Raw genomic sequence first — 17,160 nt, 5'->3', positions numbered from 1 at the left:
CCATTGATAACTCTATTTTGTTGGCTGCATAGGAAATCGTAGTAATTACGAAACTTCCAAACGTTGTTTTAAAACGCATCAACTTTCATCAACAAAGCAATTTTATGTAGGGCGCAATATGTATAGATGACCAAGTGCATTAATCAAAGTGGTGTTATAGCCCATTTTATCGGGCGTAGCAATGAGGCTACCCCACTCTGGCCTCACGTGTAGGGACACAACTGTGGCTGTGTACCCTGCAATCAGTCACCTGTCACCGGGAGCGACCTTCATCACGGCGTCGCTGCACAAACATCACGTCACTGCGACCACGCCCCGCGACAGACGACACCCTCAACGGGAACAGGGGGAGTAAAAACAGATACCGTTAGATAAAACAACAAGTTATATACACGTATCTCACTGGTCTATAATTAAATCCATCGCCACCATATGTTGTGGAAGCTGAACCGTAGACGTGTACTGACGTACCCATACGTTAATTTTTTTATTGTATAACATGGAGTTGCAAATCTCCCTCTCCTCTCGAGATATGGTATCGTCCAGTAAACCTAGCTGGGCTAACCAGAGAGTCAGGATTATCTAGAGAAAGAGTAGGGCTGTTGTTGGGGTGTCAAATAGCCTTAAAAAACAACATAACTTGTTCATAAGATAAGACCCTGTAAACGTATCGGTGTTGTTAGTACGTGTTTCACAAGTTTAACCATGTCAACCCCCGCCAGAAGGAGACTTATGAGAGATTTTAAACGGTGAGTTGATGGTCAGAAATTATGCCGATAATGATGGTTAGCTATGATTTGTCAAAAACAGCTAGCATTAGCTTATCTTACGTTAGCTTGACATAACCAGACAGTATGTTTTTCTTTGATATTAAATCTATCTATACATTCGCCAGTCTTCACAGTGAAATGTAGTCTTAACACAATCACAATGTTAGTATGTTGTACTTTTGCGAACCTGAAACGTTAAGTTGAAATAACGTTAATCTTAGTAGCGCTTCGTTCGTAGCTAGAAGCTAACAATGCTAACTAGCATGTTAGTCGAGTAGGGATACTGTCACTGTTTACGACTCCTATGCAACTCTTTAAACCAGCTATGATTTAAATCTCCGTGACAAGTGATAGACAATGTTATCCTAGGTCAAAACACATTTAATCCAACTTCTGGCGATAATTTAACATTGCTATTTATTACAACATTATCGCTTGATAGCGTTGCTAACAAGCATTAACGTTCGCTCTATTTTACGGTCCTCACTTTAGGTAAGTAATCAAAGTTTGGTAGATGTGAGGTAAGTAACAGAGATACTCTGAAACAAGGGTTTAACTTTACAAATTAGTATCCTTATATCACAGAGGAATATATTCTGTTGAACGAGAGAAAAATAACATTAGACCATAGCGGAAGCCTCAGTGTAGACATGTATATATGGATTTTTTCTGAAGTTGGCATCAAACAGCATTGTTCGTCTAACGGTGACAAAACAATTTCCTAACTAAAAAAAATAAGTTGAACTGCGTGCCACCATGAGCAAATGAATTCCTCTATATCTAAATTTAAATCAGCCTGGTCACTTCAAGGTCTTCAAACGTATTTAATTTAAGCAACCTCGAATCCGTGATAGTTTTTGTATTTGAAATTTTGAAAATGACTTTAATTTAGAACTGTAATTTAGCTCATTATAAATGTTTGTTAGTAAGAGATTGAAACATTTCACAAGCTTCTATAATGCAAAAAGAGAGAGTTAGTTTTATTTTCAACCTTTTAACAAGTGTTCTATTAAACTGGGGTTAGTTACTTACTTTAATACTGAATACTCGAATATTGATTGTTGGGGCAAGTTAATCATAAAAACAAGACAGATAGTTTAATAACATATCTTTGACATAATGTACAGCATATCTCCGATGATAAAACTTTTTTTGAAGACATATTGTACAGTGGCTAACAGTTATATGATTCATGGTGAGGACTCAATGGATTTACAGAGACAAAATTTTAAACATCTCTTGGGTTAAATGTGTAAATGTCACAAGGACAAGAGGGAATGTAAATATGAAATGTGAAATGTGGCTGTAGTTAAATGATTAAAGAGGCTGTTCTAATATGGGATTTACCTGACTGTGTTGTCTGGCTTAATAAATTTAGTTTCCTGTTAGTGAATTATAATTTAGAGGTCCTGTTATAACCTTTTCTTTCTTTTTTGTTATGAAGGCTACAAGAGGATCCTCCAGCTGGTGTTAGCGGTGCCCCATCTGAAAACAACATCATGGTGTGGAATGCAGTCATATTTGGGTAAGACATCAATAAACAGCCATAATGTGCATGCAAGTTTGTGTGAAATTAATGATAAAATACCTTTTTTTTTTTCTTTAACCGCACAGGCCTGAAGGAACACCCTTTGAGGATGGTACGTAACTCACTGTGTTCCTGACTTATTTTGTGTAGTAAGACATCATGTTTCTGTATCGCACACAAATCATGTCCAACACAGTAACTTTACTGCATTCAAAACCTCTGTTTAGAATATTCTTACATATGTGCCAGTGGCGAAGCATGTGTCAACAGCTACCATTGTGTATATAAGATTCTTTTGTCTTTCTCCTTTAAAAGTCATTCTTCATCAGTTTTGCTGTTGTTAAACCTGTAATATACAACTTTTCATGTTGGTAGAGAAGGGGTTTTTGTTCAGGTTAGGACAAATCACTGGCCCAACATTTCTTTCCTGCCTTGAAGTATTCCACACCTGAACCAGTCAGTCAGGTTTAATTGCTCATGAATATTTTTTTTTTTATCTTGGTCACAGGTACATTTAAACTAATTGTAGAGTTCACAGAAGAATACCCCAACAAACCCCCCACAGTACGATTTGTGTCAAAGATGTTTCATCCAAATGGTAGGAAAATTGTCTTATATACTTCTTACATGGCACATTTAAGTGTTAGTGATATTTGTGGGTAGTGTATAACTGTGTGTTTTTATCCACAGTCTATGCAGATGGAAGTATATGTCTGGACATCCTACAGAATCGTTGGAGTCCCACCTATGATGTCTCCTCTATTCTTACATCTATCCAGGTAAGAAGTGTCAATATGCCTTATTTTACTTTCTTTTATAACCTAAAGCCAAAAAAATCAAAGGTCTTCACTTTACAATGATATAAAAGAGGAAAGGGATTGAATGTGAAATTTCTGTTATTGGACTAAAAATCCCTGACTAATCAATTTTTGCGCTAATGCACAGAAGAAGCTGAGAAAAGGAAAATGATTTATTTGCAAACCTATGCTCATATAAATGTTTGTGAATAGAGAGAAATTTTCATGTTAATGCTAAGGTGTAGAGCTGCAACCAGACATCATTTTTATTACTGATTAATTTGTTTATTCTTGATTGATCAATTAATCATTTGGTCTATAAAATGTCAGAGAATGGTGAAAGTGCCCAAACCTCTCTGTGATGTTTTCAAATGACTTGTCAAACTAACAATCCAAAGGATCTGAGAAGCTGGAATTTGGGCTTTTATTCCTTTAAAAGAAACTCAAACCGATTAACACATTACCAAAATTTATATCACAATAAACCACTCATTGCAACTCTACTATGCTGTAAAAAAAAAAAATACTGCTGAGAGTTACTCTGTGTTTCATATTTATATTCATGCATGGTTTATTCATTTAGCAGTACTAATAATGGTGATAAAGTAAAAAATCATTTGCTGCAAAATTTTGGAAATGATATCCACAGTCAGACTTTGACCAGATTTTTGTGATTGCAAAAGTCAGATGACAAACTGGAACATTCTGCTGTTATTACGTAATGAACCTGAAGCCATAGTCACAACTTGAAACTAAATGATGTGCATTCATGGAGACGTGTGGCTAAGTAGATTAATGGTTTTATTTAGGTTGGTTATTTTCTCCTGAAACATTCTCACCTTCAGAATTGATCTTCTTTTCCTCAGTCTCTGCTTGATGAACCAAACCCCAACAGTCCAGCCAACAGTCAGGCAGCCCAGCTCTACCAGGAGAACAAGCGGGAGTACGAGAAGCGTGTGTCCGCCATCGTAGAACAAAGCTGGAGAGACAGTTGACCTGACAATCATGATAGCTGCTCTCTCCATTGTAAAGCTGTGTGTGCTGCGAGTTTTAGTGGAGTACCTCTTAATTTTTGGGCCCCCCAACCTTTTTGATTTTAAGCTTTTATGCACTTTACCTTCAACTTCCTTTCATAGAATGTTTTTTTTTTCTTACCCGCCAGGAGGGATTTATTTTTTCTATACTATCCCCCTTTTCCAGTCCATCAGGGGAACTGTGCTGAATCTTGCCTTGATGTTTTGTCAATATGGACTTGTGGGCCATTACCCAAAAATTCTGGTGTGTTCTAACTTGCTGTAATAACTCCCCATGACTAATTATGTTAAATGTCTTGGAGGGTGTATCAATGAAGTCATGGATCCTCTTCTGTTGTGCCCCTGATCTGTTCTGTTAAGTTTGTCTGGGCTCCAGTGTGATCACCCCACCTTTCCTTGGGAGAATGAGCAGCCTGAGCATCACGGACTACAACTAAATCGGACATCTTTACACCATGTCTTTTGCTGTGTTGTGAACTCTGTTACATGCATGACAGTAAGAGTGTATTCACGTTCCTGTTCAGTACTCATGTATATAAGATACCTGCAACTGAATTTATGTACAGATTTTGCACTGGTTGTCTCCCATGTCATTTTTTTCAGCACTTGTAAATAAAAAAAGGCAAATTCATCCTTATGTGGTAAGTTTGATTTTTAATTCTGACCGCAAATTCAATATTTGACTCAAAAATGACTTTTCTTGCTTTGATAGACGTCAACACTTATGCTGTGCCTCAGTTTATGTGAGACTGACATTCCAAGAAGCCCCACAATTCAATCAGGGTGACAGCCCATGAGGTAAGCCATGGTTATGAATATGAATGTAATCATGTGTCCACTAAATAACTGCACCGACATTCAAGTGTAACATGGGGGTGCTCAGGCCAAAGTGATCATACATGACAATATTCTTTGAGGGTACAGATCTGCTGTTGGGCTGCAGGTGTTTTTACTTAACATCTTGCAACAGCAGTATTTAACAGGTCTAAGCATAATTTGAAATATTCTATTTTGCAGTAAACATAATTAAATATAAGGTCTGTCCTTTTGGATTTTTAGTCCTTTCTTTGGTTCCATTTTACATTTATGTTTTTCAAGTCTGTCTTCTCAGGTCCATATGTACATGAAAAGATTTTTTGTTTCTTTAAATGGTTCCTGCTGTCAATACTGCCCAAGTGATAGAGCACAAAATCCATAGTCCTTTCTGTGTAAAGATGCATTATTAAGTTCAGCAAACACTAATATGAAACTTAAGCAGTCTGTGTCAGACAAATTAAGAGGGTATCCTTCAAAGTTGGTCCATCACATATATTGAAATCACTTTAAAAAGAGATCTTTGCAGCCAGTGCTGACAGGAGGAACATTTACTGCTTCAATGTACATATGGCCTGTAAGTACTGTATTAATGAAAGTGAATTGTGAAATTACTGATTGCAAAGTAGCTGTCCTCATGACATGTCCCCTACTTAATGCTCATAATCCCAAAATGCAATGAGTCAAATTTATTGAAAATGTGACCCTTCACGTCAGTGGTAACGCAAAATCTTTATCGTTCACTACAGAGTAAACAACAGATTGATTTCTATATAGGGGGTAGAGAGCTACAGTACACTGTATTATATCACATTTATCTTATTTTTGATTTAGATTCTTCATTTCATCCTCTGAGATGTTAAAGATAGAGTCTTCTTTGTTTAGAAATGTTTTATTTGTGAATTGAGCATATATAATGGAGTGGGTGATGTCGCATGCATGATGAAAACAAGGGGGATGTAAGTGCAGGACAGCTGGTTACAAACATGCAGGTTGTATTGTACTGTACTGTGTCAATTCTTTACAAATAATCCCAACTGAGATGGAGCAATTTTGTTTCTCAGCTATGCAGCAATTACAAAAATAACTATGTACAAGATCCCTCTTGTCAATTCATTACTGTTTTAAACAGTGTTAACAGTAAATGGAAACGGAGACATAAAATTTTTATGCAGTAGTGTTCATTGGGCCAGGCAGAGCAAGCTACCTGTTGTATGCCCTCTCCTTCTTGGCCCTTTCTAAGGCCTTGTCCATGGTCTTCTCATTCTCACCTCTACATTTGGGGCAGTACCACTTTCCCTTGGGCTTATGATGGAGCCCAACACAGGAGAAATGAAACCACTCAATGGGACATTCATTGTTATCGCAGCCAATCATCTCGCCATAGGACACCTGCTCACACAGGCAGTATGTTGGCTCATCTGGATCAATGGGCAGGTCTGGAGGTGACACTTCTCTCTCAGACTTTCCTTTTGACCGTTTCTTTTTCTTAGAAGATGTTTTGGCACGTTTTTCCCGGGATGCCCCCACTCCCACTTCCTCAGTGTGATCCAGACCCCCGTAACTTTCCCGACTTTCCCCATTTTTCTGACGTCTTGAGCGTTTCCCACCAGCCTTGTCTGTGCCACCTGAGCCTGGTGTAACCTCATCACGCTTCTTATCATGGTGGCCAGGTTTGCCTGGAGTGATGGTGGCTGATGATGAGGACATCATGGATGTTGCAGTGGTTGTCATGGATGTTGCTGTGGGAACGTGGCTCTCTGGGACTTCTTGAGAGGAAAGGAGAACTTCAGAATGCCAGTCTATTTGTCGTGTTCGGTTTTCAACCAACTCCACCTGAAACAAAGAACATTCATTCAAGTTATATATAGTTATATTCTGTAAAGTTATATAAAGTGGCAAGCTGTAGTTTGGCCTTTCTAACATCATGTAATATACATCATCAATTTTCTGCAGAAACCAAACTTGAACAAACCTTAAACGGCTTAATTTAACATACTGTAAAAAAAAAAAAAAGAAAAAAAAGTTGGGACATTCTTCTTGTTTATCCAATTGTGTTATTACACTTAAGACTTTGCTGGGATCTATGGGTGTAGAAACATCACTAAACAGCTTTACAGTGGTTCAACCCCAGTTTAATGATATTATCTAAACCACTTCTCTAGGAGTTAATGTTCATATTACAATCATTACCCAAATTATACGTTTTAAACATCTCATTTCAACTTTGACATACCAAACGTATCAGAGGGGAAGGTTAAATATGGTGTTACATTTCTGGTACGTCTTTAGCATGTAACAATAACAATAATAAGCTGATTTGGTGTTCATTGCAAATGTTCAAAGAAATTTTGGTCTCTGGTAATGACTTCAGTAAAGTTCATTGAAAACCTAATACACTCCAAAACAAAATGGCCATTTAGCAGGTCCATAAATCCTTTTTTTCCTCTTTATCTACTCAAGAGTAAGAGTGAGAACAGATGTTACATGAATGCACTCCTCTATCCTCAAACAGTCACACACATTCAGATCTGGAAGTTTGCCAGTGAGCAGCTCCACTGAAACAGCTGCAGGGTGTTCTCTTCATACCATTTGACCAGCAATCTGGATCTTTTCATCTCCGAGCTCTTGACTGCGGATCAGTGCCCTCTGAATCGATAACTGAAGTTTGCGCCTCTGAAGTGAATCAGATTCCCGGCGATATCGTTCATAAGCATCATCAAGCTCCTTCAGAACATCTGTCAAAGAAGTAGTCACAGAAAAAAAAATAAGTGTGATAGGCATACTGAAATTAACACATTCTCAAAAGTATACACAAATGTTCTCCTACAGCTTATTTCTCACTCATAATGCATTACTTCCTTGATTTTGTGAGGAGTGATCAATACTTTTGTATGCATTCAACAATATAATTTTTTTTGACCTCTTCAGTACTTGTTAAGATTTGAAAGAGACTTGTATCCACACTGCCTGGCTTCTTTACCTTGATACTTGGCATCAATTTCCTTCATGAGAGACACACTTCTCTGCAGGTCAAAGGGTAGTGATTCCACCAGGTCCAAATACTCCTCAACATAATTCACAACAACGTGGCCTGGGTCACCATTGGTCGGGTTCAACATCGCGGATTTGTCTTCACCACAGGACACTCCGACACCTGCACCTGTTAAAAAGAAGTTATTAAAACGTTTAATGTTGATGTAAAGCCATTCTGCTAATGGGGTATGTAATGCTCCAGTTTTCAAACATATGTATGTTTCTTGGCAACTATAACTGCATTCACTTGCACCAGACTTCTCGGATTCAATATACATCATTGTCCATGTCATCTATATAGAACCCATCAAAATGTGTTTTTGTCGTGTTTTCCATAATGAGGTAGCTGAGATCTGTCCAGAAATATAAATTGTACGGTCAAAATGTGAAAGGGGGAGGGGGCAACTGATCTGTAGTCAGACATCCTGAAAATTGCTACGTGTAATAGGAATCTGCCAACAGAGATCACTGCTACTAACGAGTACAACAAAAGCTCAGTAAGAATATAAATAAGTTGCCGATGACTTCGTATGTATAACAAAGTACTTGAAGTTGTTATTAAGTGCCCCTCAGTGTTATGCAAGGTCGGAGAAGACAGCAAAGCTAAACAGTAACGTTAGCTAGCTCGACTTCTCGGTTATCTATAACGTTAACGGAGATGGGGATGAATCGTAAACCGACAAGCTAACGTGAAAAAAACCCGCAAGCAACTTCCCTGTTGAGCTTCAACGTTTCCATCACAAACAGACTGAGTTCCAGTGTGTAGCGATAGCCATGATTACTAACGCTAACTACGACTATACAACCCTGCTGGCAACTTTATGTTAACGTCAAGTAACGTTAACCAACTTTCTCCTCGTTCCAAGTTTGATCTGGGAAAACCTTTACTCTAAGCAAAACACAAAACGAAATATTATTTGACCTACGTGTGCTGTTGGCTGACAACGCTAGCAAAATGTTTAAACAAACGATACCCTGATGGGACAAAGATTAAGCAACGCTCAGAGAAAAGGTTTAACCACCTCTTCATTCACCCACAGCGTAAACAATTACAAAACACTTAAATCAATATGCTAACGTCACACAAACAAACCACCCAAGTCTGAATCATCACTAACGTTATAGGCAATAATTTAGACACTTAAATTAGTCTAACTTCTATCATCTTTAAATGTTAGCCAAATTAGCTTCTGTTAGCCTTTAACATATACCGATACTGAACGGACCATATCCATAAGCACGGCAAAATAAACGCTAGACAAAACGTTGCACTTGAATAGTTGGTAGACGAGCGGCTCACAGAATAACTTACCTGTGTGGATTTTAGCTTTTCTGTAGCTACTCAGTAGCTGACGTTAACGTTTAACAGTCCGGGATGCTGCACTCGTTGCTAACGCTATGGTCGTGTGTGGAGAGTCGGACTTGCTAGCCCTGGAGCAGCTAATGTTAGCTGGTGGCTAAAGTGCCTGAGCAAATATGTTAAACTGTGCCCATATAGTTGTTGCAGTACGAGGCGACTATATGAACCACCGACAAAGGTTTGATTAATCAAATGACGTATATTTCTTCTTAGCTTTAACAATGCATTTCTGAAAAGTATATTATTTTTTTGTGAGCATATTAGTTTATATTACCACTTACAGAATCCCCATTGCTTTAGCACTGACAGGATTTTTCAGCGGTCTCATTGACTGTAGTAACAAACATGACCATAGTATTTCCATTTTTAAGTCAATATTGCCACCCGGTGGCAACAAAGGTAAACTGCTATGATGTAGGTTGCTTTTAGGAACTTGTTCAAAAAGTCACTCACACAAAATTTAATTTATTATTTATTTCAAAATTCAAACAGGTTTCTGTTTTTTTCTGACCCCATTTATCTGACCATGTTTCTTTGATGGGCTGTCAACACGTTAGTGTGTATATTTTGCACCAGATTTTGAGCACTGTCTTTGAGAGAATAGTTCACACCTCTTTAACCTTCTTTCTAATTCTACTTTATGAGAACATTTTCCACCAACCAACCCATAGGCTGTATTAGTTTTGGTAACAGTTTTTAAGAATGCAAAATTGTGCATGTATGAATGTATAGCCTTTTAACAACAACAATCGTGATCAATTTTCAGTTGGTTGTTTTCAGCTTTCAAATAACTTTTTAAAGGCTGAGCCAATCTCCTGGATCATGTCCGAGGTGGTGGTGGACCTGCCGTGTTGCTGGAATGCTTGACTGTTGCACTGTCTGGTAAGTGAACAGGCTCCAAATGCTGCAACCACTGATGGACTCACACTGCAGGAGAACAAAAATAATGGATTAGACAACGTAAAACTACACATATGTGAAACATTCATTTATTTCTGCAATATGACACTTTAAGAAAGACCATAATAGTGTTTGTGCATGTTTTAGCCATTAACTTCTGATTAATACCCATCAGCATTACCATTTGACAACAGCAAAACATTAGGGCTTCAACTAAAGATTTTCATTATCAATTACTTTGTCCATAATTCTTGATTAATCCTTTTATTCATAAAATGTCCGAACAAGTGTGAAAAAATCCCACCAATGGTTCCCTGAGCCAAACATAATGTCTTCAAATGTATTGTTTTTTTTTCTCCAGCATCCTCACCTTGCAGAACCTAAGGATAGAAAATGTTTGGCATTTCTGCTTGAAAAATGGCTGAAATTATTAACCTATTACCAAAATAGCTAACTATTAATTATATGTACATTAACTAATCAATTATTTCACTTATGATTTCAACTCCATAATAGATTAATACAAAAGTGACTAAATATTCAGTAGGACCTAATTCAGGAAACTTTTCAGACTCTGCAGTTTGATTTTCATAACATGGTGAAGTGAATGGAAACCACTGGGTGCTGTAGAGGTGTATATAAAATAATGTTTTGGAAATAGTTCACATAATGCAAAATTTATGCACTTTGTATGTCATGTACTTAAACATGTACAAACACTTGTATGATACTTTAAAGGTGTTATATTCTACATTAACAAGCCAAACATGTCTTCACCTTCTCAGCAGTCCAGCTGCAGAGGCAGCATGGGCCCAGTGTGCCAGCACTCCCATAGATCCAGACAGGAGATCACCCTGTCCACCACATCGTCTCCCACTGCCCTCAATACTGCATGAGATCACTGAAAACAAGAAGTCTCAACTTCAGATGACAAAAACAAAAGAGTATCCCAGTATGTATATTGAAGTAGTGATTTACACTAATAGAAAAGGCGACTGATCGGCTGGAAAAGTTTAAAGCAGTTGTGTTTATACTGTATATGGGCTTGATACTAACCCTTGCTGCCGTCTGTAATGAGATCCTGTTCTCCTTTTAGCACCAGAGTGAGGTTGCCCATGGCTACACTGAGCTGCATGACACTGCGTTGATGATCACTGCCGTCCATGGGTTCATGGTGCTGAGACAGCAACACACAGAAAACACACACCCACACACAAATTGAAACACAGAATCACATTTTAATGCCATCAACTGGTGACTGACTGGACTCTGCCGAGAGACCCACCAGTGCCTCATATAGTCGGGTGAACTCCATGAAGTTAGGTGTGAGGATACCCTTCTGGTACCCTTGAATAACAGATGGTTGCTGCGTAACTAGCCATAATCCGTCCTGTTGAAAACAAACAAACAAAACACACACGTGCACAGTGACTCAGTGACTGTGTATGGCTTTGCAAATAAAATCCCATCTGTTCAACAGCTGGAACTCAATTTTATCAAGACTTACTGCATCAATGACTATCGGGATATCTCTTGCTTTACACTTCTCTATCACCTCCTAAAAGGGAGAGAAAAAAAGTGTTATCTTGAGATAATATGATAACTAAATATCATTCATAAATCCTTCAGTAGCACTCAGCACAGTGTAATTCAGCCTGCATTAAACATTATTTGTACAGATATGCAGTATCTGTGTCCTCACTCCAGTCATACTTGGGTAATAATTCCAAGTCCAGTGTAGAATTCTCCTAATTTGCCCAAAAGATATTCCTAGTGTCAAATATATACATTTCTCTACCCACAACGGACTGATGGATCAAAGCTAAAAGTGTCACTTAAGCAGCAGTGTTCATGTGCTTCTACAGGGTTGGTAAACATGAGTTTGCTCTTTACTGAAGACATGTTTTTGAAATCAAACAAAACCTTTCACTTATCAGTCACAGGAAGCCACAAACAGGTGAGGTTGTGGTGTGGTTGTGATTATGCACACAGTAGCTGACCTAAGAGACTGTTTTCAATGCAAGGGAGAGTGAATATATTCGACATGCCTTAGCTGTTTTCAGTAACAAGTCTTCTCTCCCTAGACCTGGTCCCACCACAAGGCCGTGCAGTCTTGGGAGCCATTTCTCAATCTCTTCCACTGCATTGGGACTGTCCCTTGACACACACACACACACACACACACACACACACACAAATAAAGACACACTTATTAGATGTGTCTGAATGCACAAATTATGAAGTTGTACCCTGTTATGCTCTTATTCTGTGAACGTAATTACCTTTTTTGTTATGCCTTCGCGTATAACTAATCTTGGTTTTAACAGATAAAAAGTCTTATGGATGTTACCATGGCAACCATGAGCTCACAATGCACTTTGATGACTTATAACAACAGTCATACTGATTTCTACCTATTGTGTCACTTTGTGATGAGAAGGCATATAAACAACACTGACTGAGGACGCCACAATCATACTGACTTTCACCACAGGCTCTAAGTTCATTTGATAACAGAACCCATAGGGTACGACAGAAATGTAAACAGCTTACAGGCACTGTGGCGTGCCATAACCAAATTCTCCACGTTGTAAAATTATAGTGAGAAAACACCAAGATGATCATAACAACATGTTTCTTTTTATACAATTGGTAAACTAATTATAGGCAACTGCAAAATCTGACCTACTACAATATTATAATTCTACTTATTAATTTAAAAACTTGTTATAACACAACATCAAGGTTTACAACAACTCTTGTGAACATGTTCGGTATCTATACTTCATCATAAACACAGACGTCATAGAAATGGTTACCAAACTTTTAATAATGTAGTATTTGTGCATGAAAATACTCATCTTTTTGTAAATAAACACACATTATTCCTTTATTAATGATAATGTTGCTGTCAGTGAGGAAAACCCTGTACTTACAGAACAGGATGAACTATGAGCTCTGGGCTGTATGATTTGATGACAGTCGCAGCATCTTTGGTGCAGAACACATGAGACAAGTCAGCTCCCTGGAAACAAGAAAAAAAAAAAGCAGTGTCACTGTACCAGGGCCGGACTAAAAGTGATAGTTTTACATTTTGTAAAATTAATGTTTAATCCGTCAGAATGATTATTTACCACTTTCAGTGCAGAGATGGCAGCAAAGTATGGAGCTCCAGTATAGCTTTAGGAGGTGAAGACAAAAAGAATTAGAGTAAATGTTCTATAGGCTGACAAATTAAGATCTTGTTTGGTGAATGCTGGTCATTGGTCTTTGTGTCACATACTCTTGGCATCCTCCAATGATCCCAATACGTCCGTCTTGTCCCTTGTGCTTTTTGGATGTGAGTGGAGGGACTATGCTCTTTACTAGTGAGAGGATATCATCATCCATGCCTCTGTGTGATGTAGACCCCAAGCTGCAGTAGCGTTCAAACACTGAAGAAATAAACAACATAAGAGCTTTAAAGTGTGGAGTACTTGCTAGACCTGAGTCAGCAGCTAATCTACGCTTTTACCTTCCACGGACAGAAGATGACAAAAGTTTGGCAACAAAAATGAACAACAAGTACACATATAAAACCGAAAAAATAATGTAGTGAAACTAAAGATAAATCAACAAGTGACGACTGGAGTGACTGCTCCATCACTGAGCTTTCACATTACAGCTGACATGCCTGTAATTTCCATTTCCTCCTCCACACATTCTCCCTCCAGGCTGCAAACATGACACCTACGCCAATACCTAATGCCTGAGGATCTGCGTCTGACAGTTGACTCTGTTGGGTGTAACAGTCTGCCTGCGGTGAGGGGCGTCTGAGATGACTGGATTGGCCACGTGTACATGACTGAGAGGCACTGGAGAACACAGGTGCATGTGCAGCAGGAGCCGTCTTGGAGGGAGTGGCAGCAGAGCTGGGTGTGGCAGCGGAGATACTGGAGAACATCTGACCGAGCATCTGAAGCATGTGCAGCTCCCTTGCGTGTTCGGCTTCTCTGCGGCGGTCTTCTGCCTGCAAGCGCTGCTCCTCCATTCGGTAGAAGTTGTCCTCGGCCTGGGCGCTCTGCTCCAGGAACTGCTCCATTAGTTTCTCCATGGGGAAGTTAGCACGCCTCTTCCTTGGTCGCTTGGGTGTCCTGGCTGATAGAGTACCGGCCGACTGGCTGCTGTTATGTGGTCTTACTGAAGTGCCTAAAGTAGAGAGGGGTGAGACATGACGTGATGCATCTTTGAGCATATGCAATCAACTAAGGATGGTATTAGAATTTTTTTATAAAACAATGCATCCATCTAACACAGAAGAACAAATGAACGTGGACATGGAGGGAGAGCTTACTGTTATTGCCCACTGTCACTTTAACTGGAATAGGGATGGGGACAGTTGGGTACTCCAGCTTCACTTCAGTCTCTGCAGGATAAGGACACTCCCCTGTGCCCTCGGAGTATACATCTTGAACATCCTCTCCATCCTCCTCCAGGCCATCCACGGCCTCCTCTCCTCCCGCCCCGCTGTCTATGAACTCCTGAGGGTCAAGAGCAGGCCGGTTGCTTAAAATCCTCTCCATGGTGTCATAAAACTTACAAATCTTGTGATACTGCCCGTTGTTCCGTAGATTACCCTCCTTTGCCAACAGGTACTGTCTCTTGAGGCTTTTGATCCGCACCCTACATTGTTCCGGCGTCCTCTCAAACCCCATCGCTCCCAGCCTCCGGGAAACGTCGCGGTACACGAAGCTGTTTCGGAAGTTTCCATCCAGCGCTGCCTGGATGTCCTGCTCCCCCCAGATGTTCAACAAGGTCCTCGTCTCAACGTCCGACCACAAGAAGCCCCGCGTTGTGTTTGCTTGCATAGCGGATTCGGACGGGCTTGCTTTGAGTAACCTCCACCACACGGAGTTGAAAGGAGATGTTGACACTGCGGATTATGATGGACGTCTGGATCTTTGCTCTCAGCTGCATCAAAGCCGCGGGGCGCCGCTATCCCAAACAACGTCAACACCAAGACCTGGTCGTTGAGCTTGTTTACAAGGACTTGCCGGAGTAACACTTCTAGTTTTCAACTTGGGAACCATTCCAATAGCTTATACAGATCAACTCTCTGTGTGCTAGCTAAAACCTGCCCGTCTATGTTTGTCCCTTTACGTCGTTAGCAAAATGCGTCGCTTGGTACTTTGAGATAAACTGACTGGGAATCGGCTTTCCCAATTTCTTTTCACGCCCTTATCCTTCATTGGGTACATTTCAAAACTGACCTCTGATCAGTCCTACAAGGGGCAACTTCACCTTTCTCCGCCTGCTCCTCCGCCCATTCTAGGTGTCTTCCGGGTCCTAGAGACCTTGATTACAAACCTGTCAACTACTCGATCGTCATGGAGAGGCACGGCCAGGCTTTAGAGGTAGTTAAGCTAACGTTGTAGCCACATGGACGCTACAATGAAATACAATTTATAATACTTCCTTCACTTTACCTCTCTCGTTCAAAAAGACCAAGGTGACGATAATCGACAGTGCAACTGTGACAGAGCAAAAGGCGAGCATCTGAATCTGTTGCGACATGTTGTCATTCATTCCTTTCTCTAACTACAGCCACCGACACATGAAGCTTTTCCACGAGTGGAAGCTCCGCGCTTCTTCTTACCTAAGCTGTAACTGCGTTTCAACGCTGTCAACTGTGCACAAACGATCCTGATCATGAGGCTCCCTTAACCCAGTGCAGCAGTACAGGAAGAAAAGGCTTGTGATGCCTTTACGGACTCCTCGGACACTCCTTTCTCACAGTAGGCTGAAATCTGACAACAAACGAGGAGCAGCCAAACAGGAAGTTAAAGCTGCACTTCTTCTAATAGCCTCTAGAAATGCTGGTTGCAAAATTAGGCCAATCATGTTCCCCCATAGGAAGTCCCACTATTATTTATTTAGTCACCATCTTGATAAAATTTAAAAAAATTAAATAAAGTGTCTTTCTGTCCATATTGTAAAAAAAGGGTAGCTATTACTGTACTGGCTACTAAAAGTTAGATACCTAACCAAAATAATAACAAACATTAACGTTGTGTATATATATATATATATATATATATATATATATTTAGCATTAGTTATTTGCAAGTGTGACACCTAATGCAGAATAAATGGCATCATATGAAAGGCAAACATATTGTAAAATCATAATAAAATATATTGCTGTTACATTTGTTGTCCTATGCTTAGCAGAGAAGAATGAAGCACTGTTTTGTGTCCCACCAAGTGCTCTAATGTCTTGTTACAAATATTTCTCCATTACAACAGGACATGAACGCAGCGCATGGGTCCATGAAACTAGAATTTACTTAAAATCTTAAACGTAAAATTAAAATGAAAAAAAAAGTCACATGAAAATAAGATACAGTATACGAATCATTCAATAAAAGTAAAATGTTGTATGCTTTATACTGACAAAGTGTAAAAGCCGACTCGAGGGAACCAGCTATTTTTCAAGAGAATTCAGTTTTCACGTTTTTTTGACACAGGAACTGTGTCATGGTCAATCTCGAGTAAGTAAACTATCACCCGCCCACGAGGGCGATCCAATGTATCAAATCGGGCCTATCAATAGCGTGTGAATTCTTGCCCTGAGTTTAGCTTTGTAGGTAAAAAAAAGACTAGGCTGTGTACAAATCCTTCCTCCTTAATATACAAACCAAGGCACAAAAGACTAAAGCACAAACGAAAACATCTGAAATGTGCCGAAGACATCAAGATTTTATTTAATATTTGCAATTAGTGCATTTTGCAAGTTTGATTTACTCACAATGTTTTTTCCTTTTTGGTTTTTTTTGCCCATTTTCTGTCTCATTTCTGCAGCTGCATTTGATAGATCATTTGTGTCTAATTTCCTTATCTTAAATAATTTCCCTTTTTAGGTGTAAATTGTTTTTCTAAAGTA

The 17,160-nt window shown here is 39.3% G+C and overlaps 3 protein-coding genes across 6 annotated transcripts; 1 reads left to right on the top strand and 2 right to left on the bottom strand.

Annotated features, from left to right (window-relative positions):
• Positions 1 to 363: 363 nt before the first annotated feature.
• LOC111218100 (ubiquitin-conjugating enzyme E2 A-like) lies at positions 364 to 4,760 on the top strand. Its single transcript, XM_022740198.1, has 6 exons — positions 364 to 749; positions 2,215 to 2,295; positions 2,385 to 2,410; positions 2,807 to 2,896; positions 2,989 to 3,077; positions 3,962 to 4,760. The coding sequence occupies exons 1-6, from the start codon at positions 706 to 708 to the stop codon at positions 4,088 to 4,090; spliced, it is 459 nt and encodes a 152-aa protein (XP_022595919.1). The 5' UTR covers positions 364 to 705; the 3' UTR covers positions 4,091 to 4,760.
• ing1 (inhibitor of growth family member 1) lies at positions 4,231 to 9,627 on the bottom strand. Of its 2 annotated transcripts, none has more exons than XM_022740195.1 (4): positions 9,291 to 9,627; positions 7,926 to 8,105; positions 7,532 to 7,680; positions 4,231 to 6,778 (listed from the first exon to the last, which is right to left on the bottom strand). In XM_022740195.1, the coding sequence occupies exons 2-4, from the start codon at positions 8,062 to 8,064 to the stop codon at positions 6,146 to 6,148; spliced, it is 921 nt and encodes a 306-aa protein (XP_022595916.1). In that variant the 5' UTR covers positions 8,065 to 8,105; positions 9,291 to 9,627; the 3' UTR covers positions 4,231 to 6,145. The 2 variants fall into 2 exon arrangements, with proteins under 2 accessions (XP_022595916.1, XP_022595917.1); XM_022740196.1 differs by lacking the exon at positions 9,291 to 9,627 and adding an exon at positions 8,905 to 8,936.
• A 176-nt stretch (positions 9,628 to 9,803) lies between these two features.
• Positions 9,804 to 16,039, bottom strand: naxd (NAD(P)HX dehydratase). 3 transcript variants are annotated; one of them, XM_022740191.1, is made up of 11 exons: positions 14,572 to 15,692; positions 13,980 to 14,426; positions 13,522 to 13,672; positions 13,373 to 13,418; positions 13,175 to 13,263; positions 12,287 to 12,395; positions 11,746 to 11,796; positions 11,524 to 11,628; positions 11,295 to 11,415; positions 11,016 to 11,139; positions 9,804 to 10,265 (listed from the first exon to the last, which is right to left on the bottom strand). In XM_022740191.1, exons 1-11 carry the CDS (start codon positions 15,083 to 15,085, stop codon positions 10,115 to 10,117), a joined length of 1,908 nt encoding a protein of 635 aa, XP_022595912.1. In that variant the 5' UTR covers positions 15,086 to 15,692; the 3' UTR covers positions 9,804 to 10,114. The 3 variants fall into 3 exon arrangements, with proteins under 3 accessions (XP_022595912.1, XP_022595914.1, XP_022595915.1); XM_022740193.1 differs by lacking the exons at positions 13,980 to 14,426; positions 14,572 to 15,692 and adding an exon at positions 15,704 to 15,857 and having other exon boundaries at positions 9,806 to 10,265; XM_022740194.1 differs by lacking the exons at positions 13,980 to 14,426; positions 14,572 to 15,692 and adding an exon at positions 15,874 to 16,039 and having other exon boundaries at positions 9,807 to 10,265.
• Positions 16,040 to 17,160: the final 1,121 nt, after the last annotated feature.

The sequence above is a fragment of the Seriola dumerili genome, unplaced genomic scaffold, assembly GCF_002260705.1.
Source record: "Seriola dumerili isolate Sdu_G_001 unplaced genomic scaffold, Sdu_1.0 BDQW01000052.1, whole genome shotgun sequence".
NCBI lineage: Eukaryota > Metazoa > Chordata > Actinopteri > Carangiformes > Carangidae > Seriola > Seriola dumerili.
Note: the sequence above shows the minus strand (reverse complement) of the source record. Positions and strands in the feature narration are given on the sequence as shown.